The 18186-nt window shown below is 45.7% G+C and overlaps 1 protein-coding gene across 2 annotated transcripts in view; it reads right to left on the bottom strand.

Moving 5' to 3' along the window:
* LOC117501569 (retinoic acid receptor beta-like) overlaps positions 1-18186 on the bottom strand; it is a 956089-nt gene that overhangs the window by 292743 nt on the left and 645160 nt on the right. For both annotated transcript variants that reach the window (XM_034160474.1, XM_034160475.1), the window contains exon 5: positions 2702-2878. In XM_034160474.1, the coding sequence (XP_034016365.1) occupies positions 2702-2878 (177 nt within the window). The remainder of the gene's footprint in view (positions 1-2701; positions 2879-18186) is intronic.

Genomic DNA, 18186 nt, shown 5'->3' with positions numbered 1-18186 from the left:
ATTTTATTCACTTTATACATGCTTCCCTTAGGCAGTATTATTAGACGGCATTGCTTAAATTTTCATTGTTACGCAGATGATACCCAGCTTTATCTATCCATGAAGCCAGAGGACACACACCATTTAGCTAAACTGCAGGATTGTCTTACAGACATAAAGACATGGACGACCTCTAATTTCCTGCTTTTAAACTCAGATAAAACTGAAGTTATTGTACTTGGCCCCACAAATCTTAGAAACATGGTGTCTAACCAGATCCTTACTCTGGATGGCATTACCCTGACCTCTAGTAATACTGTGAGAAATCTTGGAGTCATTTTTGATCAGGATATGTCATTCAAAGCGCATATTAAACAAATATGTAGGACTGCTTTTTTGCATTTACGCAATATCTCTAAAATTAGAAAGGTCTTGTCTCAGAGTGATGCTGAAAAACTAATTCATGCATTTATTTCCTCTAGGCTGGACTATTGTAATTCATTATTATCAGGTTGTCCTAAAAGTTCCCTGAAAAGCCTTCAGTTAATTAAAAATACTGCAGCTAGAGTACTAACGGGGACTAGAAGGAGAGAGCATATCTCACCCATATTGGCCTCTCTTCATTGGCTTCCTGTTAATTCTAGAATAGAATTTAAAATTCTTCTTCTTACTTATAAGGTTTTGAATAATCAGGTCCCATCTTATCTTAGGGACCTCATAGTACCATATCACCCCAATAGAGCGCTTCGCTCTCAGACTGCAGGCTTACTTGTAGTTCCTAGGGTTTGTAAGAGTAGAATGGGAGGCAGAGCCTTCAGCTTTCAGGCTCCTCTCCTGTGGAACCAGCTCCCAATTCAGATCAGGGAGACAGACACCCTCTCTACTTTTAAGATTAGGCTTAAAACTTTCCTTTTTGCTAAAGCTTATAGTTAGGGCTGGATCAGGTGACCCTGAACCATCCCTTAGTTATGCTGCTATAGACGTAGACTGCTGGGGGGTTCCCATGATGCACTGAGTGTTTCTTTCTCTTTTTGCTCTGTATGCACCACTCTGCATTTAATCATTAGTGATTGATTTCTGCTCCCCTCCACAGCATGTCTTTTTCCTGGTTCTCTCCCTCAGCCCCAACCAGTCCCAGCAGAAGACTGCCCCTCCCTGAGCCTGGTTCTGCTGGAGGTTTCTTCCTGTTAAAAGGGAGTTTTTCCTTCCCACTGTCGCCAAGTGCTTGCTCACAGGGGGTCGTTTTGACCATTGGGGTTTTTCCGTAATTATTGTATGGCCTTGCCTTACAATATAAAGCGCCTTGGGGCAACTGTTTGTTGTGATTTGGCGCTATATAAATAAAATTGATGATGAATTGATGATGAAAGAAATATTTTTATTTGTCCCAATCAGGAACATTTGCTGTGCAGACCACCAAACTTCCATTGATGAGCTGAAGTCCAGTCGAAAGAAAACATCTCTGCTCTTCAAACTGGGACAAAAGTATCTTCAGCAACACCACCAGAGTTCAAAGCTGCAGAAGAGACCTTCATCTGGTCCAGAGAATCCAGCAGAACATTACCTGCTTCTAAATAAAAGGCTCTTTGAACAGCAACTATTTTATTATTTTTTAAAAAGCTGTTTCATTTTATATTTTAACAATAAATGAACGGATCATTAAAAATGTGCACGAATCAAAGTCCAAAGACATTTGCACAGGTAGAAGCTCTCCACTTATTGTACTCAAATTCATATTTTAGAAATGACTCTGTCTTGATAACGACATTAAAGGCAATTACATATTTTGGCGAAATTGAAATGACTATAAAAAAAATACATCATGAGGTTTATGTCACAGAAATCCTACTTTACAATCACACTGCAGTCATTGTTAAATTATTTCCTGTTGCATTTATAATAAACATTTGTATTTATTTACAGTATCTGTTTTTCTGGTTGAAATAAGATATAAATAATCTACCAGACTTAAAAAATGTACAAATTTCCATGTTATTTTATTTGTCTAAAAATACATAAATGTCCAAGGTTCCTTATGTTAAACAAGAAATTATCTAATCTGAAATAACAGGTGGTTTTAATTTACAGATGTAAAGGTTTCTAAAGAACCTTTTATTGATTTATTTAGCTATTTTAATTACAAGTGTTCTAAACTTTTTTTTTTTAACAGTAATCAGAAACTCTGAGGTAACAAACAACAACAACAACAAAAAACATTTCCAAGGATTTTTCTTCAGAAAACTGCTCTATAAATGAGCAGTCCTGTGACACATTTGTTTTGTACAGATCGGTGGTTTCTACACTGATCCATTTTGTAGAGATCAGTGGTTTCTGCCACTAGTCTTCTGTGTTTTGGCCCGACGCGTCGTTCCTATTGGACAACGCGAAGGTACGTCACAGCTCAGAGTGTCGAAAGTTGGATTGGATTGAACTTTGACCGTGTCAGCCTGCTGACAAGCGGCAATGCACGACGCTTCTGACGCATCTAAAAAGCAACGCGTCTCACTGAAAAAAATGCTTTTTAGACCGGACTGATTTTTGACGCATTTGACACGTCTGACGTATTCAGTGTGAAAGGCCCATTAGCCTCTGTGTTCATGGTCATCTTTAAAATCTCCACATGCGTTTAACACTGAGGTACTCAAAATGCACCACCAGCATTTCTGCATAGTACAACCACTATCGCTTGTTTCCCCTTCAAAATAAAAGCGTGACCACGCACCAGAATGTCCAGGCAGGCAGCTTTCAGGAGCGTGATCTGATCGGCGATGGTCAGCCCCGTGAAGCCAGGCACTCGTTTGGCGAACTCCACAATTTTTATAATACACTTAGTGGCCAGCTCGCTGAACTTGTCCCACAGGCCCAGGTCCAGCCTCACACGGTGGTCTGCGCTTGAGTTCTGCAACAGACACACACACACACACACACAAAGACAAAGAGTGAGGCATTAGACGTCGCCGAGTGCTGCTAATGATCTCCTCAGTGCACTTTCCTCACTTCAGCGCCACATGTGTCACACATGCATACAGTAAATAGGCTCCATCAGACCCAACTGCACGGAATCAGCTGGAGCAGTGTTGTTGCCAATAAGCCGGGCTGAGCCGGGCGGACGAGGTTGAGATAATGAGCATGTGAGCGCCAGAGGGATGCTTTGGCTGTGACGGCTCGCGGCAGCAGAGCGGTGACAGGCAGCACAGAGCGGTTTGAAGACAGAGGTGCCATTAATACAAATATACGGTCCAGAACACACACACTAACAATGGATGGGCCTGTGGATGGGTGAGAGCCAGGGAGCAATAAAAACAAAGGAGAAAGAGCAGAAGTAAAGTTAGTGTAGGGAAAGAGAGTAAGTGACAGATAAAAGGGAGGAAAGTCAGTGAGCGAGAGCAGCATAGATGGATGAAAAGCATCAACTCTTCCATCAGTCTTCACCTTCTGTCTGGCAGGAGACAAAGTGTAAATTAGGACGAATCAAAAGCACGTGCTCGTGCACGTCCATAGTTATTCACATGCAGAAGTGCCCTAAATTAACCATATATGGTAACAAAATTTCAGTTTGACGATTGTGTTTCTTACTGCAATAACAGCCAAGGATGTGAAGAAAATCAACTTTTGTGAGCTGGAGATGGAGGTGCGTATGTGTGGGCACAGCAGTGAGAGGAAAAACATGAGAAATAAATAAAACAGCTTCCAACCATCCAACCATTCCTTCATTCATAATATGTCCACAACTCACGTGCAATATTAATATGTCCACATATCATGTGCAATAACAACTCATTTACAAATCGCTGCACTAATGTCACCTTACCACATCTAAACTCCATTTCACACATTGTAAAGAAGATGCTCCTATCTCTTTTTCAATCCCAATCATGTTTTATATATATATATATATATATATATATATATATATATATATATATATATATATATATATATATATATATATATACACATCCACGCACATACTTATATATACGAGGTCTGTTAGAAAAGTATCCGACCTTATTATTTTTTTCAAAAACCATATGGATTTGAATCACGTGTGATTACATCAGACATGCTTGAACCCTCGTGCGCATGCAAGAGTTTTTTCACGCCTGTCGGTTACGTCATTCGCCTGTGGGCAGTCTTTGAGTGAGGAGTGGCCCACCCTCTCGTCGATTTTTCATTGTTTAGGATGGCTCAGAGACTGTTGCTTTGTTTTATCAAAATTTTTTCAAAAACTGTAAGGCACAACTGAGTGGACACCATTCGATAAATTCAGCTGGTTTTCGGTAAAAATTTTAATGGCTGATGAGAGATTTTGGTCTGTAAGTGTAGCTTTAAGGACGGCCCACGGTGCCTTCCACATTTCAGGCTCTGTTCACCCAGGTCATTGTCAGAGAACAGAGAAGTTTCAGAAGAGGTCGGCATGAGGAGTTTATGCGGACATTCAACTGTTAAAGGAGATTTTGTAATGAAAGAACGTGCGGGCAGATTTGCATGTCGGGACGGACCCGACCGCGGGGGGTCGCGACAGGAAAAACACCTCCATTGGAAACCTTAACGGACAAGTTGGAACATGCCCAGCTGTTAAACAATTTCTCAGATACTCACTTGTTGAAAGCCATCAAAAGCCGCCTGAATTTTACAAATGGTTTTCAACACGGAGGTGTTTTTCCTGTTGCGGCACAGACGGATTTACGGCGTCGTCACAGAACCGACTCGGCGAATTTGCCTGCACGTTCTTTCATTACAAAATCTCCTTTAACAGTGGAATGTCCGCATAAACTCCTCATGCCGACTTCTTCTGAAACTTCTCTGTTCTCTGACGACGTCCTGGGTGAACAGAGCCTTAAATTAGGAAGTTTTCAGCTCGAAACAGCCAGACGGATGCCACCTCCGACTGCGCCGCGCCGCTTTGTGAGCTGTATATAAATATATATATATATATATATATATATATATATATATATATATATATATATATATATATATATATATATATATATGAGGTCTGTTAGAAAAGTATCGTACCTTTTTATTTTTTCAAAAACTATATGGATTTGATTCATATGTTTTTACGTCAGCCAACCTTGAACCTTCGTGCGCATGCGTGAGTTTTTCTACGCCTGTCGGTTGCGTCATTCGCATGTGGGCAGGCTTTGAGTGAGTCGTTGTTTCATAGTCAGGAAATGGCGGAATGATTTGGGCTTGTTTTCCATCAGAATTTTTTCAGAAACTGTTAGAGACAGGCACCTGGAAACCATTCGAAAAATTTATCTGGCTTTCGGTGAAAATTTTATGGGCTTCACAGAGAATAAGGAGTGTTACTACAGCTTTAAGGACGGCCACAATGGCGTACGGCGCGCCGCGCTCCGAGCCGCCATCAAGAGGCAGAAACCACCACATCATTTCTAAACGGATGGCTGTGTGGAGCCGGGACCGTTGTGTGCAATTTCTCTGGTTATCACAAGAGCTGGACATCAGCCATTTTCCGGCAGATTTCACTTTTTTGTCATGGAAAGCTGCGCGGAGGCTTCGTGCGTCACGACCGATTGACAAAGGAACACCTCCGTTTTGGACTGGAGGAGGACAAATTGGGACATGCCTATCTCGGCTTTCAGTGCTTACCAGTCGAGTAAGTATAAGAGAAATTGTGGAGAGCTGGGCATGTCCCAACTTGTCCTCTAACACTCCGAAACGGAGGTGTTCCTTTGTCTCGCTTCATCAGCGAAAATGGCTGATGTCCAGATCTTGTGATAACCAGAGAAATTGCACATGGCGGTCCCGGCTCCACACAGCCGTCCGTTTAGAAATGATGTGGTGGTTTCTGCCTCTCGATGGCGGCTCGGAGCGCGGCGCGCTGTGCACCATTGTGGGCGCACAGTGGGCCATTGTGTGCGCACAGTGGGCGCACATACTTATATATATATATGTGCGTGGGTGTGTATGTATATGTCTATATGTGTGTATGTATGTATGTATGTATATATATATATACATGTATGTGTGTGTGTGTGTATATACACTCAACAAAAATATAAACGCAACACTTTTGGTTTTGCTCCCATTTTGTATGAGATGAACTCAAAGATCTAAAACTTTTTCCATATACACAATATCACCATTTCCCTCAAATATTGTTCACAAACCAGTCTAAATCTGTGATAGTGAGCACTTCTCCTTTGCTGAGATAATCAATCAATCAATCAATCAATTTTTTTATATAGCGCCAAATCACAACAAACAGCTGCCCCAAGGCGCTTCATATTCTAAAGCAAGGCCATACAATAATTATGTAAAACCCCAACGGTCAAAACGACCCCCTGTGAGCAAGCACTTGGCTACAGTGGGAAGGAAAAACTCCCTTTTAACAGGAAGAAACCTCCAGCAGAACCAGGCTCAGGGAGGGGCAGTCTTCTGCTGGGACTGGTTGGGGCTGAGGGAGAGAACCAGGAAAAAGACATGCTGTGGAGGGGAGCAGAGATCAATCACTAATGATTAAATGCAGAGTGGTGTATACAGAGCAAAAAGAGAAAGAAACAGTGCATCATGGGAACCCCCCAGCAGTCTACGTCTATAGCAGCATAACTAAGGGATGGTTCAGGGTCACCTGATCCAGCCCTAACTATAAGCTTTAGCAAAAAGGAAAGTTTTAAGCCTAATCTTAAAAGTAGAGAGGGTGTCTGTCTCCCTGATCTGAATTGGGAACTGGTTCCACAGGAGAGGAGCCTGAAAGCTGAAGGCTCTGCCTCCCATTCTACTCTTACAAACCCTAGGAACTACAAGAAAGCCTGCAGTCTGAGAGCGAAGCGCTCTATTGGGGTGATATGGTACTACGAGGTCCCTAAGATAAGATGGGACCTGATTATTCAAAACCTTATAAGTAAGAAGAAGAATTTTAAATTCTATTCTAGAATTAACAGGAAGCCAATGAAGAGAGGCCAATATGGGTGAGATATGCTCTCTCCTTCTAGTCCCCGTCAGTACTCTAGCTGCAGCATTTTGAATTAACTGAAGGCTTTTTAGGGAACTTTTAGGACAACCTGATAATAATGAATTACAATAGTCCAGCCTAGAGGAAATAAATGCATGAATTAGTTTTTCAGCATCACTCTGAGACAAGACCTTTCTAATTTTAGAGATATTGCGTAAATGCAAAAAAGCAGTCTTACATATTTGTTTAATATGCGCTTTGAATGACATATCCTGATCAAAAATGACTCCAAGATTTCTCACAGTATTACTAGAGGTCAGGGTAATGCCATCCAGAGTAAGGATCTGGTTAGACACCATGTTTCTAAGATTTGTGGGGCCAAGTACAATAACTTCAGTTTTATCTGAGTTTAAAAGCAGGAAATTAGAGGTCATCCATGAAGACTTAACAGTATTCCCTGAAAACTCCCTTCTGTCTGATCATTTCTTAATAACATTTACATTTACTCTGATGGACTACCCAGCAGTGGGGAATAAGTTTCATTACACTAGAAGTCTTTCAGAAAGCGCTGTAACTAGGTTTAAGGATATGATTCCTTCTTTATGTTCTCTAATGCCATATACCAACACAGTGCAGAGTAGCTACCTAAACTCTGTAAGTGAGATAGAGTATCTCGTCAATAGTTTTACATCCTCATTGAAGACAACTTTGGATGCTGTAGCTCCTCTAAAAAAGAGAGCTTTAAATCAGAAGTGCCTGACTCCGTGGTATAACTCACAAACTCGTAGCTTAAAGCAGATAACCCGTAAGTTGGAGAGGAAATGGCGTCTCACTAATTTAGAAGATCTTCACTTAGCCTGGAAAAAGAGTCTGTTGCTCTATAAAAAAGCCCTCCGTAAAGCTAGGACATCTTTCTACTCATCACTAATTGAAGAAAATAAGAACAACCCCAGGTTTCTTTTCAGCACTGTAGCCAGGCTGACAAAGAGTCAGAGCTCTATTGAGCTGAGTATTCCATTAACTTTAACTAGTAATGACTTCATGACTTTCTTTGCTAACAAAATTTTAACTATTAGAGAAAAAATTACTCATAACCATCCCAAAGACGTATCGTTATCTTTGGCTGCTTTCAGTGATGCCGGTATTTGGTTAGACTCTTTCTCTCCGATTGTTCTGTCTGAGTTATTTTCATTAGTTACTTCATCCAAACCATCAACATGTTTATTAGACCCCATTCCTACCAGGCTGCTCAAGGAAGCCCTACCATTATTTAATGCTTCGATCTTAAATATGATCAATCTATCTTTGTTAGTTGGCTATGTACCACAGGCTTTTAAGGTGGCAGTAATTAAACCATTACTTAAAAAGCCATCACTTGACCCAGCTATCTTAGCTAATTATAGGCCAATCTCCAACCTTCCTTTTCTCTCAAAAATTCTTGAAAGGGTAGTTGTAAAACAGCTAACTGATCATCTGCAGAGGAATGGTCTATTTGAAGAGTTTCAGTCAGGTTTTAGAATTCATCATAGTACAGAAACAGCATTAGTGAAGGTTACAAATGATCTTCTTATGGCCTCGGACAGTGGACTCATCTCTGTGCTTGTTCTGTTAGACCTCAGTGCTGCTTTTGATACTATTGACCATAAAATTTTATTACAGAGATTAGAGCATGCCATAGGTATTAAAGGCACTGCACTGCGGTGGTTTGAATCATATTTGTCTAATAGATTACAATTTGTTCATGTAAATGGGGAATCTTCTTCACAGACTAAAGTTAATTATGGAGTTCCACAAGGTTCTGTGCTAGGACCAATTTTATTCACTTTATACATGCTTCCCTTAGGCAGTATTATTAGACGGTATTGCTTAAATTTTCATTGTTACGCAGATGATACCCAGCTTTATCTATCCATGAAGCCAGAGGACACACACCAATTAGCTAAACTGCAGGATTGTCTTACAGACATAAAGACATGGATGACCTCTAATTTCCTGCTTTTAAACTCAGATAAAACTGAAGTTATTGTACTTGGCCCCACAAATCTTAGAAACATGGTGTCTAACCAGATCCTTACTCTGGATGGCATTACCCTGACCTCTAGTAATACTGTGAGAAATCTTGGAGTCATTTTTGATCAGGATATGTCATTCAAAGCGCATATTAAACAAATATGTAGGACTGCTTTTTTGCATTTACGCAATATCTCTAAAATCAGAAAGGTCTTGTCTCAGAGTGATGCTGAAAAACTAATTCATGCATTTATTTCCTCTAGGCTGGACTACTGTAATTCATTATTATCAGGTTGTCCTAAAAGTTCCCTAAAAAGCCTTCAGTTAATTCAAAATGCTGCAGCTAGAGTACTGACGGGGACTAGAAGGAGAGAGCATATCTCACCCATATTGGCCTCTCTTCATTGGCTTCCTGTTAATTCTAGAATAGAATTTAAAATTCTTCTTCTTACTTATAAGGTTTTGAATAATCAGGTCCCATCTTATCTTAGGGACCTCGTAGTACCATATCACCCCAATAGAGCGCTTCGCTCTCAGACTGCAGGCTTACTTGTAGTTCCTAGGGTTTGTAAGAGTAGAATGGGAGGCAGAGCCTTCAGCTTTCAGGCTCCTCTCCTGTGGAACCAGCTCCCAATTCAGATCAGGGAGACAGACACCCTCTCTACTTTTAAGATTAGGCTTAAAACTTTCCTTTTTGCTAAAGCTTATAGTTAGGGCTGGATCAGGTGACCCTGAACCATCCCTTAGTTATGCTGCTATAGACATAGACTGCTGGGGGGTTCCCATGATGCACTGTTTCTTTCTCTTTTTGCTCTGTATGCACCACTCTGCATTTAATCATTAGTGATCGATCTCTGCTCCCCTCCACAGCATGTCTTTTTCCTGGTTCTCTCCCTCAGCCCCAACCAGTCCCAGCAGAAGACTGCCCCTCCCTGAGCCTGGTTCTGCTGGAGGTTTCTTCCTGTTAAAAGGGAGTTTTTCCTTCACACTGTAGCCAAGTGCTTGCTCACAGGGGGTCGTTTTGACCGTTGGGGTTTTACATAATTATTGTATGGCCTTGCCTTACAATATAAAGCGCCTTGGGCCAACTGTTTGTTGTGATTTGGCGCTATATAAAAAAAAAATTGATTGATTGATTGATTGATCCGCACCAGCTGTCACTCATCCACTACACATCACCACCACCATAAAGGCCGGACTGCAACTCCACCTCCCCGCCGAGAAATCAGCTACCATTCAGGAAACTTCTCTGCTGAATCTTAATCGAGCATTAGTCTGATCTCTTTTGCAGTCGTTTTCCTGGGAGGGATTCCTTGTCTACTGAGTTGGCGTTTGGTGTGGACTGCGACGGCTTCGCCTCCCACCCCACCCAGATAAGTGGTTGTCTCAGGAGCTGCACGAGTGTGTGATTCGGAGGTGGAGGTTCTCCCTCCTAACTAAACACTGACTGTGGGATTACTGAGTGTGCGAACTCACACTCATCAGTAGTGTCTCTGTTCTCTGCCAGCAGTACCGGGTCTGACTGCTGAAGACAGTGGCCACCTGGGTCGCAGGGCTTGGCGGCTCTGGTGTTCTTCAGCTCCGTGTGGGATCCGGCTCTTCTCTCGCCAGACGTCTTCTATCTTCGAGCCTGCCCACACGTCACCTTGTGTATAATTGACATTCCACCATATTGTTATTGTCTGTACTTCGTTGTGCGATTCACAACATTAAATTGTTACTTTTTGGCTTATCCATTGTCCGTTCATTAACGCCCCCTGTTGTGGGTCCGTGTCACGACACTTTCACAACAGGATTTCTCGGCCAGCGTCATGGATCCCGAGGGGCGTCAACCATCGCTTGAACAGCCAATGGAAGAGCGAGGTGCACAGGCGCCAGCAGGAGGCATGTTAGGTGAGCTGCAGCACATCTTAACCGCTTTTACTGCTCGGTTGGACTTAGTTACCGAGCAGAGCATTATTCTCAATCGTAGGATGGAGGCTCTCACCGCCCAGGTGGAAGTGCATGCTCAGGGCGCTGCTGCAGCACCTCCTCCTGCTGACCGTATGCCAGAGACAGACATTCAACTGGTCATTCAACAAACCCCCCCACCTTCCCCTGAAGCATACATAAGCCCTCCGGAGCCGTACGGAGGCTGTGTGGAGACGTGCGTGGACTTCTTGATGCAGTGCTCGCTCGTCTTTTCACAGCGTCCCGTCATGTACGCGTAAGACGCTAGCCGGGTGGCTTACGTTATAAATTTGCTTCGAGGAGAGGCACGCGCCTGTGCTACAGCGCTCTGGGAGCAGAATTCACGGCTCCTAACAATTTACACTGAGTTTGTGAGGGAGTTCCGACAGGTGTTCGACCACCCTCATAGAGGTGAGACCGCTTCAAGCGTGCTGCTGTCGATACGACAGGGGTGTCGGAGCACAGCGAAGTATGCAGTCGACTTCCGCATCGCGGCAGCGCAAGCCGGCTGGAATGCTGTTGCGCTCACGCCCCAGCACTGGTGGACACGGGGTCAGAGGGGAATCTGCTGGATAGCAGATGGGCAAAGGAGGTTGGGCTCCCTCTAGTGGCCTTACCGTCACCACTGTCGGTGCGGCGACTAGATGGCACCCTTCTTCCACTAATCACACACCAGACACAGCCAGTGACATTGGTGGGGTCTGGGAATCACAGTGAGGAGATTGTGTTTTATGTAACACCTTCTACCTCCCGAGTGATTTTGGGTTTTCCATGGGTGTTAAAACACAATCCCCAGATTGATTGGCCGTCTGGGGTTGTGGTTCAGTGGAGCGAAACCTGCCACTGGCAGTGTTTAGGATCCTCGGTTCCACCCGGTGTGACAGCTAAGGAGGAGGTTTTAGTCCCCCCCAATCTGGCGGCGGTGCCAGCCGAGTACCATGACCTTGCTGACGTCTTCAGCAAGGATCTGGCACTCACGCTGCCCCCACACTGTCCGTACGATTGTGCCATTGATTTGATACCGGGTGCTGAGTACCCGTCCAGCAGGCTGTACAACCTCTCACGTCCAGAACGCGAATCAATGGAGACCTACATCCGGGACTCGTTAGCTGCCTGGTTGATCCGGAACTCCACCTCCCCGACGGGTGCTGGTTTCTTTTTTGTGGGCAAGAAGGACGGCGGACTCCGTCCAAGCATTGATTACAGAGGGCTGAACGAGATCACGGTTCGCAACCGATACCCGTTACCTCTGTTGGATTCAGTGTTCATGCCCCTGCATGGAGCCCAAATTTTCACGAAATTGGATCTTAGGAACGCTTATCACCTGATTCGGATCCGGGAGGGAGACGAGTGGAAGACGGCATTTAACACCCCGTTAGGTCACTTTGAGTACCTGGTCATGCCGTTCGGCCTCACCAATGCGCCCGCGACGTTCCAAGCATTGGTTAATGACGTCTTGCGGGACTTCCTGCATCGGTTTGTCTTCGTATATCTAGACGATATACTCATCTTTTCTCCGGATCCTGAGACCCATGTCAAGCATGTACGTCAGGTCCTACAGCGGTTGTTGGAGAACCGGCTGTTTGTGAAGGGCGAGAAGTGCGAGTTCCACCGCACTTCTTTGTCCTTCCTGGGGTTCATAATCTCCTCCACCTCCGTCGCCCCTGATCCGGCCAAGGTTGTGGCAGTGAGAGATTGGCCCCAACCAACAAACCGTAGGAAACTACAACAGTTCCTCGGTTTTGAAAATTTCTACTGGAGGTTCATCAAGGGCTACAGTCAGGTAGTTAGCCCCCTGACAGCCCTGACCTCCACAAAAGTCCCCTTCACCTAGTCGGATCGGTGCGAAGCCGCGTTTAGGGAGTTGAAACGCCGGTTCTCGACTGCACTGGTTCTGGTGCAGCCCGATCCCAATTGCCAGTTCGTCGTTGAAGTGGACGCCTCTGACTCAGGGATAGGAGCCGTGCTATCCCAGAGCGGGGAGTCCGACAAGGTTCTCCATCCATGTGCCTACTTTTCCCGCAGGTTGACCCCAGCTGAACGGAACTATGACGTCGGCAATCGGGAACTTCTTGCGGTGAAGGAGGCTCTTGAGGAGTGGAGACACCTGTTGGAGGGAGCATCGGTACCATTTACGGTTTTCACGGACCATCGGAACCTGGAGTACATTCGGACCGCCAGGCATCTGAACCCCAGGCAAGCCCGCTGGTCGCTGTTCTTCGGGCGTTTTGACTTCCGGATCACCTACCGCCCCGGGACAAAAAACCAACGATCTGACGCCCTGTCCCGGGTGCATGAAGAGGAGGTCAAGACCGAGCTGTCAGACCCCCCTGAAACCATCATCCCCGAGTCCACTGTCGTGGCCACCCTTTCCTGGGACGTGGAGAAGACCGTCCGGGAGGCCCTGACATGGAGCCCGGACCCGGGGACAGGTCCGAAGGACAAATTGTACGTCCCACCTGAGGCCAGGGCTGCGGTCCTTGACTTCTGTCACAGTTCCAAGCTCTCCTGTCATCCAGGGGTGCGAAGGACCGTGGCAGTGGTCCGGCAGCACTTCTGGTGGGCGTCTATGGAAGCCGACGTCCGGGAGTATGTCCAGACCTGCACCACCTGTGCCAGGGGCAAAGCCGACCACCACAAGGCCCAAGGCCTCCTCCAGCCTCTGCCCGTGCCTCATCGCCCCTGGTCTCACATTGGCCTGGACTTTGTCACGGGCCTCCCGCCGTCCCAGGGCATGACTTCCATCCTCACAATAGTGGACCGGTTCTCCAAGGTGGCCCACTTCGTGGCCCTCCCGAAGCTCCCGACAGCCCAGGAGACTCCAGACCTCCTGGTCCACCATGTCGTGCGTCTGCATGGGATTCCATCGGACATTGTCTCGGATCGTGGTCCTCAGTTCTCCTCCCAGGTCTGGAGGAGTTTCTGCAGGGAACTAGGGGCCACCGTCAGTCTCTCGTCTGGGTACCACCCCCAGACGAACGGGCAGGCAGAGCGGATGAACCAGGAACTGGAGCAGGCCCTCCGCTGCGTGACCTCCGCGCACGCGACGGCCTGGAGTGACCATCTGGCCTGGATCGAGTACGCTCATAATAGCCAAGTTTCATCTGCCACCGGCCTCTCCCCGTTTGAGGTGTGTTTGGGGTACCAGCCCCCATTGTTTCCACTAGTGGAGGGAGAGGTCGGGGTGCCCTCGGTCCAGGCCCATCTGAGGAAGTGCCGTCGGGTGTGGCATACCGCCCACCTGCTCAGAGCCCGGACGAGGGCTAAGGCCCATGCAGACCGCCGGCGTTCCCCGGCCCCTGCATACCAGCCCGGGCAGGAGGTCTGGCTATCCACTAAGGACATCCCCCTGTAGGTGGAATCCCAGAAGCTAAAGGACAGGTACATTGGACCATTTCCCATACTCAAAGTCCTCAGTCCGGCCGCAGTGAAGCTGAAGCTGCCAGCTTCACTGCGGATACACCCCGTTTTTCATGTGTCAAGACTCAAGCCCTGCCATACCTCACCACTGTGTGCCCCGGGACCAGCGCCGCCTCCTGCCCGGATCATCGACGGGGAGCCCGCGTGGACAGTATGCCGGCTCCTGGACGTCCGTCGAAAGGGCCGGGGGTTCCAGTATCTGGTGGACTGGGAGGGTTATGGCCCCGAAGAGTGCTCCTGGGTGAAGAGGAGCTTCATCCTTGACCCGGCCCTCCTGGCCGACTTCTACACCCGTCACCCGGACAAGCCTGGTCGGGTGCCAGGAGGCGCCCATTGATGGGGGGGTCCTGTTGTGTGGGCCGCTGAAGAGGAGGTACTGCTGGCCCACCACCACAAGATGGCGCCCTGCTTGAAGTGCGGGCTTCAAGCATGAGAGGGCGTCGGAGCGACCGGGAGTGACAGCTGTCACTCATCATCCATACCAGCTGTCACTCATCCACTACACATCACCACCACCATAAAGGCCGGACTGCAACTCCACCTCCCCGCCGAGAAATCAGCTACCATTCAGGTAACTTCTCTGCTGAATCTTAATCGAGCATTAGTTTGATCTCTTTTGCAGCCGTTTTCCTGGGAGGGATTCCTTGTCTGCTGAGTTGGCGTTTGGTGTGGACTGCGACGGCTTCGCCTCCCACCCCACCCAGATAAGTGGTTGTCTCAGGAGCTGCACGAGTGTGTGATTCGGAGGTGGAGGTTCTCCCTCCTAACTAAACACTGACTGGGATTACTGAGTGTGTGAACTCACACTCATCAGTACTGTCTCTGTTCTCTGCCAGCAGTACCGGGTCTGACTGCTGAAGACAGTGGCCACCTGGGGCGCAGGGCTTGGCGGCTCCGGTGTTCTTCAGCTCCGTTAGTGGTGGAAGCTGTCTGGGATCCGGCTCTTCTCTCGCCAGACGTCTTCTATCGTCGAGCCTGCCCACACGTCACCTTGTGTATAATTGACATTCCACCATATTGTTATTGTCTGTACTTCGTTGTGTGATTCACAACATTAAATTGTTACTTTTTGGCTTATCCATTGTCCGTTCATTAACGCCCCCTGTTGTGGGTCCGTGTCACGACACTTTCACAACAGGTTGTCTCAGATGATTATCAAATCAACTTTTTGGCTTTGCAAATGGCTTTTTTTGTGTGCAATGAATGTATACATTATACAAGTTTCACTTTTTTAATGGAATTACAACCTTATTTCTTTTTCAAATTCTCCCATTTTTTGCATCCAGCCTTATTTCCTTTAGAAATTTCCTTGACAAATAATATCAGTCTATTAGGACGTCAGGTGATGTGTTACACATATACATGTGTGTGTATATATTTTCCAACTTATTCCCATTGATGAAAGTTTTCATTTTCTGCCTGAAAGCTTATTAGATGAGTGTGTTCAGGGCTCCATTTGTTTACAAAATACACACGTTACAGATCTTGAAATCCAATAGCAGGGATTGATATTATCCACAGATTTATGAACATACAAATTAACGTGCTTACACTTTATCGTGATTTTCTCCATTGTGAGATATAAAAGTGTCTTATCGTATCGTTCATGTGTATGTACATTCTAATGCAGCGCACGAGTGACATTACGATATTCTTCAGAACGACAACATAAGCAACATGCATCCAGCAGCACACACGTTGCTGTCATAGACAACTGCCTGTAAAGTTTTTTGGCAAGTTATAACTTTCTAAACAGCGTAATTTGTAATGAAAGCCGCTTCATTTGTGCGGCTCTTTCGGCACCATGTTTGTTTTTTCAGAGACAGCAGTAAGCTCCTCCTACCCATCCAAACGGAAGGATTTGTAGCCCTTTGCCTTCCCCTCCGCCTCGCTCCAAAAAGAGAGACTCAGCCAGTGTTTAGCAGAGGCATTTTTACCCAGAATCCTTTGCGATCTGCCTGTTTGTTACAAAACCTCAGAATTAGTGCATTATTCAACACTAAAAGATATATATTATATTTTAACTTTGTATAAATGACATAATTGACAACTCAGCCACATGGGGTGTGCAGCCAGTACATTCTGAGTGCCGGTCCCAAGCCCGGATAAATGAGGAGGGTTGCGTCAGGAAGGGCATCCGGCGTAAAACAAGCCAACCCAACTATGCAGACTCAGAATCGAATTCCCATACCGGATCGGTCGCGGCCCGGGTTAACAACGTCCACCACTGGTGCTATTGCCCAACAGGGTGCCGGTGGAAATTGGGCTACTGCTGGGTGAAGACGACGAAGAAGAGGAGGAAAACGTTGCCACAAACAGCGGGAGAAGAAGAAAACTAGAAGGGTGGAAATGAGAGTGGGGACTTTGAATGTTGGTAGTATGACTGGTAAAGGGAGAGAGCTGGCTGATATGATGGAGAGGAGAAAGGTAGACATATTGTGTGTGCAAGAGACCAAGTGGAAGGGAAGTAAGAGCAGGAGCATCGGCGGTGGGTACAAGTTGTTGTACCATGGTGAGGACAGGAAGAGAAATGGTGTTTGGGTCATTTTAAAGGAAGAGTATGTTAAAAGTGTGTTGGAGGTTAAGCGAGTGTCTGACAGGGTGATGAGTGTGAAGTTGGAAATTGAAGGGGTGATGATGAATATCATCAGTGCATATGCCCCACAGGTAGGTTGTGAGATGAAGGAGAAAGAAGATTTCTGGAGTGTGTTAGATGAGGTGGTGGAGAGTGTGCCCAAGCATGAAAGAGTGGTGATAGGACCAGACTTCAATGGGCATGTTGGTGAAGGGAACAGAGGTGATGAGGAAGTAATGGGTAGATATCAATCAACTTCAATCAATCAACTTTTTTCTTGTATAGCGCCAAATCACAACAAACAGTTGCCCCAAGGCGCTCCACATTGCAAGGCAAGGCCATACAATAATTATGAAACACAGTCTACGTCTAAAGCAACATAACCAAGGGATGGTCCAGGGTCACCCGATCCAGCCCTAACTATAAGCCTTAGCGAAAAGGAAAGTTTTAAGCCTAATCTTAAAAGTAGAGAGGGTATCTGTCTCCCTGATCTGAATTGGGAGCTGGTTCCACAGGAGAGGAGCCTGAAAGCTGAAGGCTCTGCCTCCCATTCTACTCTTACAAACCCTAGGAACTACAAGTAAGCCCGCAGTCTGAGAGCGAAGCGCTCTAATGGGGTAATGGGGTGATATGGTACTATGAGGTCCCTAAGATAAGAAGGGACCTGATTATTCAAAACCTTATAAGTAAGAAGAAGAATTTTAAATTCTATTCTAGAATTAACAGGAAGCCAATGAAGAGAGGCCAATATGGGTGAGATATGCTCTCTCCTTCTAGTCCCCGTCAGCACTCTAGCTGCAGCATTTTGAATTAACTGAAGGCTTTTCAGGGAACTTTTAGGACAACCTAATAATAATGAATTACAATAGTCCAGCCTAGAGGAAATAAATGCATGAATTAGTTTTTCAGCATCACTCTGAGACAAGACCTTTCTAATTTTAGAGATATTGCGTAAATGCAAAAAAGCAGCCTTACATATTTGTTTAATATACGCTTTGAATGACATATCCTGATCAAAAATGACTCCAAGATTTCTCACAGTAGTACTAGAGGTCAGGGTAATGCCATCCAGAGTAAGGATCTGGTTAGACACCATGTTTCTAAGATTTGTGGGGCCAAGTACAATAACTTCAGTTTTATCTGAGTTTAAAAGCAGGAAATTAGAGGTCATCCATGTCCTTATGTCTGTAAGACAATCCTGCAGTTTAGCTAATTGGTGTGTGTCCTCTGGATTCATGGATAGATAAAGCTGGGTATCATCTGTGTAACAATGAAAATTTAAGCAATGCCGTCTAATAATACTGCCTAAGGGAAGGATGTATAAAGT

The sequence above is a fragment of the Thalassophryne amazonica genome, chromosome 20, assembly GCF_902500255.1.
Source record: "Thalassophryne amazonica chromosome 20, fThaAma1.1, whole genome shotgun sequence".
Taxonomy (NCBI): domain Eukaryota; kingdom Metazoa; phylum Chordata; class Actinopteri; order Batrachoidiformes; family Batrachoididae; genus Thalassophryne; species Thalassophryne amazonica.
Note: the sequence above shows the minus strand (reverse complement) of the source record. Positions and strands in the feature narration are given on the sequence as shown.